The 13,417-nt window shown below is 35.9% G+C and overlaps 1 protein-coding gene across 1 annotated transcript; it reads right to left on the bottom strand.

The window, feature by feature from the left end:
* Nucleotides 1-9,627: 9,627 nt before the first annotated feature.
* On the bottom strand, nt 9,628-13,173 carry LOC150081537 (domesticated amidase effector 2-like). Its single transcript, XM_090379366.1, has 4 exons — nt 13,116-13,173; nt 10,414-10,565; nt 10,090-10,206; nt 9,628-9,732 (listed from the first exon to the last, which is right to left on the bottom strand). The coding sequence occupies exons 1-4, from the start codon at nt 13,123-13,125 to the stop codon at nt 9,628-9,630; spliced, it is 384 nt and encodes a 127-aa protein (XP_090235492.1). The 5' UTR covers nt 13,126-13,173.
* Between the last annotated feature and the right edge of the window lie 244 nt (nt 13,174-13,417).

The following is a 13,417-nucleotide window of genomic DNA, read 5'->3' as shown; positions in this document are numbered from 1 at the left end:
AGGATATTTCAGAGACTGCTCGGAGTCATTGCGGTACAAGTGCACACATGGGTTGTGCTAGGGTAGCTAAGAATAGAAACAGGTGTATGTATACTTGCGTGTACACCAATGCTAGGAGTTTAGTAAATAAATTTTATGAATTTGAGGTATTGCTCAAAACATCAAAGGCAGATATTGGTGGGATATCAGAGACGTGGTGTCACAGTGATATAAGGAATGCAGAACGAACTGGAATTTGGGGAGTACAACGACTACAGAAAGGATAGACAGGATAGGAAGAGAGGAGGGGTTATGCTATTAGTTAAGAAACACAAAATCCAAGGAAGTGAAGCCAGTCGACATCGCTGGACAGTGCAGTGTCGAGTCAGTTTGGTGTGACATAAGCATTGGGAGATCAAAATTGAGAGTAGGAGTGTGCTATAGGCCTAATGACTCTGATGAGTATAATAAGAAACTGTACAGGGAAATAGAGTGGGCCAGTAAATCAGAGAGTCTTATAATGTGGAATTTTAATTTCCCAGATATTGACTGGAATTTGGGGGCTGGTCACTCACACTAGCAAGGCTTTTGTGGATTTATTGGATGATTGTTTTCTACTTCAGCATGTTCGGGAGGAAACTAGAGGGAGTAATACTCTTGATTTGATTATCAGTAGTGATTCTTAATGCATTAAGAATCTGCAGATAAATGAACCACTAGGTGGAAGTGACCATAGTGTGCTGAAGTGGGATTTACTCAAAGAGGTAACTACCATTAGGGGTAAAGGGAAGGATTATTGCTTTCGTAAAGGCGACTATGGTGGACTGAGACAGTATTTAAATTCTATACAGTGGGACCAACTGATGATTTTACCAACAGCAAATTCAAAATGGGAAGCATTCAAAGAACTTATCTTGGAAGCTACTAGGCTTTACATGCCAACTAAGAAATATTGTTCAAGGTTTAGGCCTAAGTGGATGTCAGATGAACTAATGAGACATGTGGCAGAGAAGAAAAATGCATGGGATATATACAAATTACACGTGACACAGAAGCCTATGATAGATACAAGTTGATCTGTAACCAAGTTACAAAGGAGGTTAGGCAGGCGAAGGCAGATTACCAGAAATCTTTGGCAAGGGATGCAAAGAAAAACAGCAAAGAGTTCTTTACTTATGGAAACTCTAGAAGGAAGGAAGGGGATGAATCAGATTGGTCCATTTGATATCAATGGGTCAACTGTTGATGATCCTGCTCAGGTAGCTAACAAACTAAATGAATATTTTGCATCGATATTCACACATGAGGAGTTATTCAGCGAGGGGAATGCCAGAGGTGTATTCAATTCTGGCAGTAAGTTAGAGAATATTGTAATAACTGAGAGTAAAGTGGAGGAGAAATTGTTGAAGATAAAGACAAGAAAGGCACCTGGGGTGGATGGGATCTATCCAGTTATATTAAAGGAGGCAGCAAAGGAAGTAAGCAAACCCTTAGCCATAATTATGAGAGCTTCCTTGGACTCAGGGGAGGTACCCACAGACTGGAGATGTACAAATGTGACCCCAATTCACAAAGGAGGATCAAAGGCTGACACAAGTAATTATAGACCTGTGAATTTAACTTCTGTTCCAGGAAAATTAATGGAGGCACTGGTTAAAGAAGCACTGCAAGATCATCTAGAGAAGACTTCAATTATAGCTCGGACACAGCATGGTTTTGTTAAGGGGAAGTCTTGCCTGACCAATTTGATTGGATACTATGATGCAGTCACAAAAGAACTGGATGCAGGAAATAACTTTGATATTATATACTTGGATCTTAGAAAGGCTTTTGATACTGTTGCACATGGAAGACTGCTGCACAAATTGGAGCAGTGTGGCATTGGAGGCAAATTGCTGCTATGGATAAAGGTGTGGTTGAGGGGGAGAAGACAGAGAGTGGTACTCAATGGACACTGCTCATCGTGGACTAATGTTATCAGTGGAGTCCCTCAGGGTTCATCGTTGGGTCTATTATTGTTTTCGGTGTTTATAAATGATATTGATGATGGTATATCAAGCTTAGTGTCCAAGTTTGCAGATGATACGAAGGTTGACAGGGTTGTCAAGGACACTACTGACACTATGCTGCTGCAACAGGATCTGGAAAGGTTGAGCAGATGGGCTGAGAGGTGGCAAATGAAGTTTAACATTGACAAATGTAAAATACTGCATATGGGAAACAGCAACCCCAGAGCAACGTATCAACTCTGTAGTACTACATTGACAGTGGTAGAGAATGAAAGGGACCTGGGGGTGGTTGTGCAGGCAGGTATGAAGTTCTCTGAGCAGTGCAGACGGGCTGCAAGAGTAGCTCATGGTGTATTGTCAATGATATATAGGAATTTTTCTAGCAGGGATAAGGAGGTGATTATTCCCTTGTATAAAGCAATGGTCAGGCCACACCTAGAGTACTGTATACAGGTCTGGAGGCCTCATTTCAAGAAATATGTAGAGCTGCTGGAACGAGTACAGAGAAGGGCAACAAGATTAGTGAATGGAACAAAGGGGTACTCTTACGAAGAAAGGCTTAAGTTTTGCAAATTACATTGGCTGGAGACTAGGCACCAGCGATGTGATCTGATAGAGGTGTGTAAAGCCTTGAATTGTTTGAGCATGCTCAATGCTGATGGGATTCTTCCTCTTGCTCAGAATAATCACCTGAGAGGGCATAAATTCAAATTGAGGAAAGACAGATGTAGGTAGACGTGTGGAAATTTGCCTTTAGTCAGCGGGTGGTTGGTTGGTGGAACAGACTTCCAGCCCTTGTCGTGGAAGTTGATAGCCTAAATACAAATTGTAAGTTTAAGGCTCAGCTGGACAGGTATTTCGAACGAACAGAGGGGTGTAGTGGAAGTGGTTTTTTTTTTTTTTTTTTTTTTGGCTGATGCTGCATAAGCTTGCTTTCTTGCATCAAATGCCTCTACTAATGCTAACTCCTCCACGTCTTTGGCATCACCTCCAACTGAGTAGCTCTGCAACCTTTACAATCTTATCTGTAACCTCTTCATATGATTCGTCTTTTTAAAATCCTTCGTAACCTTTTATGTGCCGTGCGCATATTTCTTCCATGCGCCATTTAAACAACTTTTAGGATTTTTTGTCCAGGTCTTATTAATGTTTAAGATGGCATGGTAAATATTGCAAGGTTTCCAAATCTCTTAACGTAAAATTTTTCTCATCGTCTACTGCAGACAATGCCTGGGCAAATGTGCGTAAATAGTAGGCTTTTAAATTCGAAATAACACCCTGATCCATAGGTTGGATGAGTTAAGTCGTGTTTGGCAGTAGAAATATGACTCTCACGTTCGAATTGATATCATCTGGATATCCAGGAGCATTATCTAATAGAAATCCTGAAAAGAACGTCGTTGTGTTTACAATAATTTTCAACCTCGGGAATGAAGCAGCATTTAAACCAATCCTCAAAGTGAGATATTGTTATCCATGCTCTCTGTTTCGATCGGAAATGCACGGGTAGGGTGGCTTTATTGATGCTCTTAAATGCATGAGGATTTCCAGAATGGTGCACAAGCAGTAGTTTTAATCTGTAATCTCCCGCTGCATTATCCCCAAGCAAGAGCGTGGTCCTATCTTTTGACGCCTTGAAACCTGTCATTGTATTTTCCTCTTTGGTAATGTATGTTCTATCCGGCCTTTTTTTTTTTTTTTTTTTCCAATACAGAGCAGTCTCGTCAATTTTAAAATTTTGCTGCGTTGAATAGCCGCCTTCATCAATAATTTTTCCAACACATCACAAAATTTCTCTGCAGCTTCAGAATCGGCACTGGCGACTTCACCGCATACTTTAACGCTGTGGAAACCAGTGCGATGTTTGAACCTATTAAACCATCCGTTGCTTGCCACGAACTTGGGTGGGGGTTTGCCGTACTTATCCTTAATATCTTTATAAATACTTATTGCTTTTGCTTGAATGGTCATTAGACTCAGGGACACTCGCTTCTGAATCTGATTTTCCATCCATATTATTAACAGCTGTTTTGTGATCACTGTTGATCTTAGGTGCGTTGATCCTTTGACATATTCTTTGATACGCGCACTATCCTTTAAAATAGTATTCATTGTTGAAGCAGCGAGACCTAATTCCCTTGCAATAGATGACAAACTGTGTCCTGTTTCATACTTCTTAATCATTTTCATCTTAATTTCTAAATCAATTTTGTTTCGTTTCCTGACATTGCCAGCACTTGCACTTTCCGTTGGTCCTTTCCCTTCATCATTGTAATACGTAAATAGGAAAGAAGAAAAGTTTCTGAAATTTTGTTTTTTATATGATTGAAGATTTCAGTGAGGGGGAACACATTTCACTATAATAGGGTAAAAACCCACACAATTGCAGTTATTGGCATTATCGCGAATGCAATAAGATCGAGTTTATAATTAGATGCACTAACAGAAAAGCCCAATAAACCGGAAAGTGCAAATTGTTTTTATTGTTTTCTTGGTCGTGACCTCCAGAAACGTGCTTTAGAAAAAAATTGATTCAAATTTCAAAATTTTTCAATTTTGAAATTTGAATCAATCGCATTCAAAATTGATTCTTATAACGGAACATATGATAACGACGAAAGGGTAGTGCAATTTTCATTATCAATATGACCTTTTAGAGAGATAAACAGCTTAGTAATATAGCGAAATTTTCAACTTCCAAGGAATTGGAACAAATTACAAAAAAAAAAAACTAAAAAAAAAAAAACACACAATGTGTAATTGGGTTCGCATTACGATATTTTTACGATACCTCCATTTATTCCTACGGGATGCAGATTACGTTTGCACCGGCCGGCAAAAACTTACGTAAAGTCGAATTTCCGTAAGTCGAATATTGCGTAAGTTGGGGAGTTCCTGTATAGCCAATTATGATGGTAGATATTTTTTATACAATTTTAAAATTCTCAATATATTACTCGAAATTTTTAAAATACTGTATAGAGTTCCATCTTTCTATAAATTTTAAAATTTCAAACATTGATATTGTTTCTCACGATTCTTATGTGCTGTATTGCCCTCTAAAAATGACTGAATTATGATTTTACAATGCATCATCATGTTTCCTTGAGTACTTAAATAAGCTGACATTCTGTTTATGGAATGGCTGTTCCTGTGGATAATTGATTAGATGTTCTTATGTCTTCGTCAACTGTGTTCATGTATCTTTAACATGAAATTCAGTAATCTTAACTTAACTGGTGAAACTATTAATCAGAAAACCAAATAAACATCAGCGTTTAGGAAAAGTTTTTATTATGACTTGTTAATACAACAGATAATCTGTATTTGTGAATTGTTATAATTAATTACAATCGGTACGTTAATTAACCAAGAATAACTCTTTTGTGTCTATAATAGTTAAGCTGTTAAAATAATATACAGTGAATATATTGTTTAAAAATATAAAAAAATATATATTTTAAAAATATCATATAACTGAAATATATTACGGTCAATGCTAACTAATTAAAATGCATTGCGTGCCAAATGCTACATGTTGACTTGCCAGATCATTCCAGTTCTTATTCCTTTAAAAAAGCCAGCCAAAATTCATTCATAGATCATTTTCTCCGGACTCGTTGAATACTGTTTTTGTTTTTGTTTTTGTTTCTTCTGTGCATAGTACATATAAAATCTTATATCTTTGTTACAGTATGCATGCAGAATGGCTTTAAATGAATTCTGGATTAATTCTTAAATGCTATTTTTTTAGTCAACGAAAAGTTTTAATACATTACTTTTTCTCCATTAATCTCAGGATGCTTTAACTTCATCTCTGATCTAAAAATACCTCATTTAAAGATTTCATCTGTCCATTTTTATAAAATATATTGATAGATTACGTTACGTAGAAAAAAATAGAACAGCACATGAAAATGTTCACTCATATCTGCAGATAGAAATAAAATTATTAACGTTTTCTTGGACAGCCTATTTCAATCGTATCTGTTTCATCTCTGAAGAATGCATTATCTGTTTGCCAACTGTGCCATTAAACATTACAGTTTAATCTGTTCACCAGTTGAACGAAATATCTGGAAACGCTTACTTTAATACCACTGATCCTATGGATCCTTATTGATATTCTCTCTCTCTCTCTCTCTCTCTCTCTCTCTCTCTCTCTCTCTCTCTCTCTCTCTCTCTCTCTCTGGGATTATAAATAAAAGAAAGAAAGAGAGAAACAACACTATTTACAGAAATCTGATAAGTTATTACTAGGGTTCGGATTTTTATGTATTATCATATTCATTTTTCGTTTATATAAAGGCATGAAACTTAGTGTGTCCATGTTATATGGTCTGACGATCGTAAAGAAGCGTGTTTATAATTTCATATTTCATCATATTTTACACATTAGGTCATAATTTCAAAAAAATATATGAAATATCATATTTAATAGCATATTTTATACTTGTTGGCATAAAACGTTCATATTTCGTCTTACGATAATCGACAAATTATTTATCAAATTGATTTAAAATATATTTCTAAAAAATTTTTGGAATTTACATTTAATCATTTCCAGCGTGGGCCGGCACGAGCAGCTTAAATCCCAAAGTTGTTTTGATTCGCTCTTTAGTCACTCACAACCACACCGTAGTGTAATTTTAGCTATAATTTAAAAGTTTACAGTAGTTTCGCCTTATACTGAGTTCAACTTGTTTTATACAGTAGAAACTTCAGCTGTTGGCGAAATGAAGCCAAAATCGAGCAAAATTGAGCTTTTTAGAAAATGAATTTATTTTGTAGAAGAATCTAAAGACAGATACCAAACGGACGGAAAAGTAATATATTGCAACGCGTGCAATAAAGAGATACGGAAATTAATTAATAAATATAATATCGGTGTAGATACACCATAGATAACTCTTAAAGAACAACTACGATAGTAGTGTGAAAGGCATCATTTCGTCTGTATGTCATATTGTGCTCTTCCTTCACAACGAGTTGCCCACGTATTGCACTACCTCGAATAAGTAACGCTTCACTAATAGAGAAGACTATCGTTACTTATTCTCAGTGAGTACCATCACCCAAACGGCACCGTTTCAAAGCTAGTTGGCTTTCATCGGTGGGTGGTGGTAAGACAAGTAACAACAGTCTTCTCTATTAGTGAAGCGATACTTATTGGAGGTAGTGCAATACATGGCAACTCGTTTTGAAGGAAGAGCACAATATGAGATACAGACGAAATGATGCCTTTCACACTACTATCGTAGTTGTTATTTAAGTTGTTCTTAATCTATGGTGTATCTACACCGATATTATATAGAATCTTAAACTCTTAAATATTATGCCTTGCTGCATTTAGTTTATTTAAGTAAATTAATTAATTGCCTGGTAATAGATCTATCATAATTTTTATTTTTGGATGCTTCGATATATGGACATTCCAAATTTAATGCTCATGCATATTTAGTTTTTTCATATAAATCGGAAAATAATAATAATTTTTATAAATAATCTTAAATAAATATATAAATACATTTTTAAGGTTCCGTGTGCGAAAGTATCCCAATTACAACAGCATAACGTTACTGCTTTGTATGAAGCGAACGTAAGGAGAAGGAGAATTTCATGGGTGCGTACTACACAGCAGCTGCCTACTGCAGAAAACCAAAAAAACATCAGATCCATTCTTTGCCGATTTATGCCAAACAATGGTTGCCTCAAACATTCCTTGGAACAAAGTGAACAATCCGGTCTTCAAAAGCTTCTTGGAAAAATACTGCTCCCGAAAAATTCCTGACGAATCAACGTTACGGAAAAATTACCTTGAGGACTGCTATAAATCGATATGCTCTCACTGATTTTATTAAATAATTTATTATTTAATAAAATCCAAAAGACTGGATGTAGGCTATATTTTAATTGATTAATTAATTAATTTATTTACTTATTACTTGCAGTGTCTAAACAATATTTGCGAAGTTATTGGAAGCAGCTGTGTGTGGGGTTCAGTTGATGAAACCGCGGATTGTGAAGGATATAGCTAATTTTATTGTTAGAAAGCTTGATTCAGATGAACCTACTAAATCATATCTCCTTGCATCAAAGGTTCTGGATAAAACTAATCATGCAACTGTTGCTAGATTCACTTTTCGCAGTGATGCATCTGTATCATGGCAGCCAGTGCTATGTTGCCATTTTTGAATGAAGTCCCCCTGTACCGTTTTGATTCCGTTGTTGTGTCGGTGTTGTTTCCTTCATCATTTCTGTACCTCACGAGGTTCCTTTGGTATGCTTTTGGCATATGCAAAATTTCCCAAGTTTTAGAGGATATGGCCGTTTAAGGACTTCCTCCCGATGTAATTAAGCTCTAGCTCCCGATGTAATTAAGGCGTTTAATTTTGCCTCGACCACATCTTGTGATGTTGAGAGGTCCTTCTCTGCTTACAAGCGAATATTAGCAGATGATAGAAGGAAATTTACTCCAAAACATTTGGAGCAGATATAGGTATCGCAATGCGATGGAAAGCACTTAGCAACTTAAGTGTTAGAAGCCTAGTACAATAGCGTATACATTTTGGTTTTTGTATGTTTTAAAAAATTATTTTAATGTTTATATTTCAAAAAAAAAAAAACTTGCAAATTGTGATATTTTCATTATATTACTTGTTAGAAATTTGTATAACAAGTCGTTGTACAACTTTAAAATAATACAAAAAGTAAATATTTATACGTATACATTTATACGGTACGTAAAGGTAAATTATTTAGCTACCGGTATTTAAGATCATATTTGGTTAAATTTAATGACATATTTTCATCATGTTTTAACATTTTTAAGGTCATAAAAATCCGAACCCTGGTTATTACACTCAAATAACATTAGTGAATGAAATGTAATAACTGTAAAAATCGTACGTTTACAAGAATAATTATTCAGTTATTTGTATTAAGTAATTAATTTTAAACAGATTTACAGAAATATTCACAGCTTTACATGAAATTAGTACAAACAGTATTTACAGGAGTGGAGTACAGTATATTAGGGTCATCACTGGGGAAAAATTAAGTGTAATACAAGAAATGGCGTAACGAAAAAGAAGAGTCCAGTTTTTCATCCAGGAAAACATAATAGATTAGTGTCGAATTAATAGCGGCACTTATCAGGTTTAGGGTAGGGCTGTATTGAGTCATTAGAGACAAACCTTGTTATACTCACAAAATATTCAGTAAAAAGAAGGAACATGTTAGCTGTAAATACAGCTTTAAACATAGAATTTGTGGATAGAGTCCCACCTGCTAAGTATCCACTAGCACTGTACACCATCAAAACCCTTGGCTAGTGTAACTAGTATGTCGATAGAAAGCGAAACTAATATGTCGATAGAAAGCTTATCTGAGAATTTCACTCCTGGGCTGAGAAAGATAGACCGAAAATTTGTGATGTTGACTGTATTTAAAAATATACACGGGATTTTAAAAATAAAATACATAAAATTATAATTTAAAAAAATTAAGTAAAAATAGGAAAAAAATGTACCATACAAGGTACCATATCGTGTTTATCCTACGATATTTTACGCTGTGTATACTGTGAATTTAAGACAACAAATAAATACATACAAAACCCGGTGGCACAAAGATCCTCTTAAATCTTAATAGTATAATAATATTTTCCGTTATAGTTCTGCTTTTTACCATTGTATCTGATCTTCCTTCTGGCTACTTTTGCACTGTTCCACTGATCGTAAACCTGTTGGGGAAAAAAAAATGACGTTTTCAGTAAAAGATTTTTAAAAAAAAAACGTGTTGCATTTATTTTAAATACATTACAAAAATAGAGAATGGTATATCGTTTTCAGTAAATAGCAGAAAAGCATGCACTGAGCGCAAAATACTATACAGTGGAAGCATAAAATATAAAAACAATCTGATAACCTGAATAATCTGAGGTATTATTAATATGTGATAATGTGAGAATATCAGATAATTTTAATTTCCTAACGTCAGGACAAACACGTGAATCATGAAATCTAAGATCACATTTACAGTTATTCATTTAGGACGTTAGCAAATAGGGTGAAAGTCTGATTAATAATGAAGTATTTACCCAAATTCCATCCTTTGCGCAAGTTTCAAATATGGCAGCGTGTCCTCTGTATTTTCCTTTATTGAGGAAAGTAGCGATGGCAGTCCATTTAGGAATTTTTCCGCAGTTGCTTTTCACCTGCAAATAATTAAATAGTTCTAGATTTTGTAAAAATTGCTTCAGGTTTTTTCTGTGTGTCATCACACTCTCATTATGATTACGATAAATGAAATTTGGAGTAAAGGGAACCTGAGCTAAAGAGGCCATAAAGAGAGAGAGAGAGAGAGAGAGAGAGAGAGAGAGAGAGAGAGAGAGAGAGAGAGAGAGAGAGAGAGAGAGTCTTACATGTAAGCCTTTCTTCCAAGAATGGGTTGTGTATTTTCTCATATTGGTGCACTTTTCTTTAACCAAGGCGACGCATTCTTTCTTATCTACTCCAATTACCCATTTTCCGACGAAAGGTCTGGGATCTTGACATTGTATATTTGCTAATATTCCTGCAAAACAGAAAGTTTGTTAACATAATATTAATATAGTAGGAATTGAAGAAGAGGGGATTTTTACACTAATTTGACATACATTGCATAAGTTAGGCCGTCTCAGGTGAGGTTAGCATGGTTTTTTTCTGCTGAAAACTCGAGTTTTTCATCCAGAAAAACAAAAAATCTACCTTAGAACAGATGCAATTTACAGACAAATATACACGGAGCAATATGGCCTTAGTCGCTAATGCTCCTAAAACCCTACTACAACTCTATACAGGATGATAAAGTACCAGAGGAAATCCCTGGAATCCATGTTGGTAAAGAAGTAGGAATAAAGTTAAGAAAAGATCCATGAGTCGTTGGATAAGCTAGACTGCAAAAAGATACATCTGGTGGCTTATCTTGCAATTTAGCAGCAGTAACTCCGTAACCATAATAGCGCAAAAAAGTCATTTCCAAAATTAAGAGCATCAGTGGTTTAGTATAAATTCGCAGTACTCCTGAAATAGCACTGTTCACAGAAGCACAGGGGAGTGAACTAAAATCCAGGACTAACCAGATAAAAAGGCTGAGGCGTGAAAGGACAATTGTAGAATGTTTGAAAGGTAAGCCTGGTGGTGTGCTTTTCCTGGTGGATTGCTTTGACGCTAACTGTTACGGTATGACAATACAGCAGCAGAACAGTGTATATATTATCTGTGCTATGCATAGAATAATATTGATCGCAATAAGAAGAACATACAATACAGCTAACTGTTGATTAGAATCAGCCATGGCATATTTAACTGATAGGAAGTGGCAAACGCAAAAAATGCTACCGTTTGCCACAATATAGGCTTGGACTTGTATAACAACACAGAGGTATCGGACCAGATGATCTAGGTAGCCATAACGCGGGACTAGCATGTTTGATTTGCTGCTGTTCGAAGTTCGTTTGTTCTAAAATGGTCCCGTTACAGGTGTTGCTATTCCCGAGTTCTAGTGAACTGCTGATGTTCTTAACCTTTGCAATTGACAATTTTTGCTAGCTATCTCCTATTACGTACAGTACTTGGTACTACAACTTCCAAGATACACGACTAGTAGACGCTGCCACTTAGCTTAGCGAACAACTCCCAGATCTTTTGATATATATTCACTCGCCAACAGCGCTGGACTACCCAGTAGGCACAGCAGGCATAGGGCATGTGTCTAGGGGTTTCTACCCCTTTTTTTAAAAATAAATAAATTAAACTCGATTTAACAAGTAAAATATAAAATTTCCAACGTTACTTATTCCAAAAAAAGTAACGAATTGAAATACGGTGATTAATAATACAATAATCTCATCCCTGCATGCATTTTCGACTACAGATGCCGAAAATACATGCAGAAATGAAACATAATTTTGTCAAAACGCAAATTTTTTTTTTCATTAATAATACAAAAATTTTCAGTCTGAAAATTTCGGAAGGTAAAACTGTAACTTATTGTATAACTTAGTATTATAATGGCTAAATGATGCAAGCAAGTAAGCTTTTTCTGTATCTACCAAAAAAATTCTACTATTCACACCTTTCCCGTCGCCAAAAAGTACCTTTCCAATCCTGCTTTGAACTTTTCCAAACTATCAACTTCGACCACTGTTGCAGGCAATTCATTCCAATGCTCTACAACACGCTGGCCTAAAGTAAAGGTCATGAAATTCTGCCTTCTGTTACTCCCCAAAATTTTGGTATATTATAGTTTTCTTTTAGTATATCATAGTTTTATTTTAATAATCTTTTAGTATGTTATAGTTTATAGTATTTCTTTATAGCATTGCAGACTATTAGAAGGACCACTTAAATGCCTAGGGCCACAGAAAGTCTTTATCCAGCTGGTCGCGCCCCCCTGCCCTGTCCACGTGGGTAGCACAGTTGAGATAATCACCGTACTCCCCACACTAGATTTTTCCAAAGCCCGGAGTTCGAATCCCGTCAATGACGCTATGAATTTTTATGTCTCAGGCGAGGGTAGCAGGTTTTTTCTGTACGTGGCTTCGTACAGCAACCAGAAAATCAACAACAGAACACCCAATTTACAGACAAAATATATACCGCGCAATATGATCTAAGTCGCTGATGCGCCTAAAACCTTACAACAACAACCAACCGCCACCCAGTTTTGTCTATGAGCACGAGCACTCAAGGTTACTCTCCTCTGGACGGCGACTTCACTTAGCGTCTTATGTAATACAGTATTTTCAGTAAATAATAAGACAACTGGCGGTTATTCAACCATCCATTCCTCCATTAAGTTTCGGATGACGGATTGTTGTTATAAAAGGTTAGCGGAAGAGTCAAATATCCAATTTCTGAGTAGGGCTCTTCAGTAATTATCTGGCGTATAGGGTAACCTACATAGCCGAAATATTGTATTCAGTACAATACAATGCTATACTTATCAATCCAAATCACAAAACATCTTAAATACATAAATAATGCACGTGATTAAGTTTATCAATAATAACATTAAAAAACAAAAATCATCAGTAGAGTGCTACACATGCATTCAAAATCAAAGTTGGAAAAAAAAAGTCACCTGCAATCATTGCTGTCCCAATTATCACAACAAAAATATACGAAGTTCCTCTGGTTGCCATGTTTGTTGGAATATATCACGAGTTCTCTCCCTCAGTAGAGCTCATGCTATTTATACAGCAAAGTAATGACTGAAACATATGTTAGATTTTCCCAGAGGAAAATATACGAAGTACTGATGTGCTAAAATGACATAGCAAGGGGTGTGCTATTTGTTCAGCCATACAGTTTACACGCAGTGTATTGTGTCATCCATTTTTTTCCCCTTTTTTTGGTGCAATCAGTGAATTCCCCAAAACGTTC

This window comes from Mastigoproctus giganteus, chromosome 8, assembly GCF_048544385.1.
Source record: "Mastigoproctus giganteus isolate SK-2022 chromosome 8, ASM4854438v1, whole genome shotgun sequence".
Classification (NCBI taxonomy): Eukaryota; Metazoa; Arthropoda; class Arachnida; order Uropygi; family Thelyphonidae; genus Mastigoproctus; species Mastigoproctus giganteus.
This window is presented reverse-complemented; position numbering and strand designations above follow the sequence as displayed.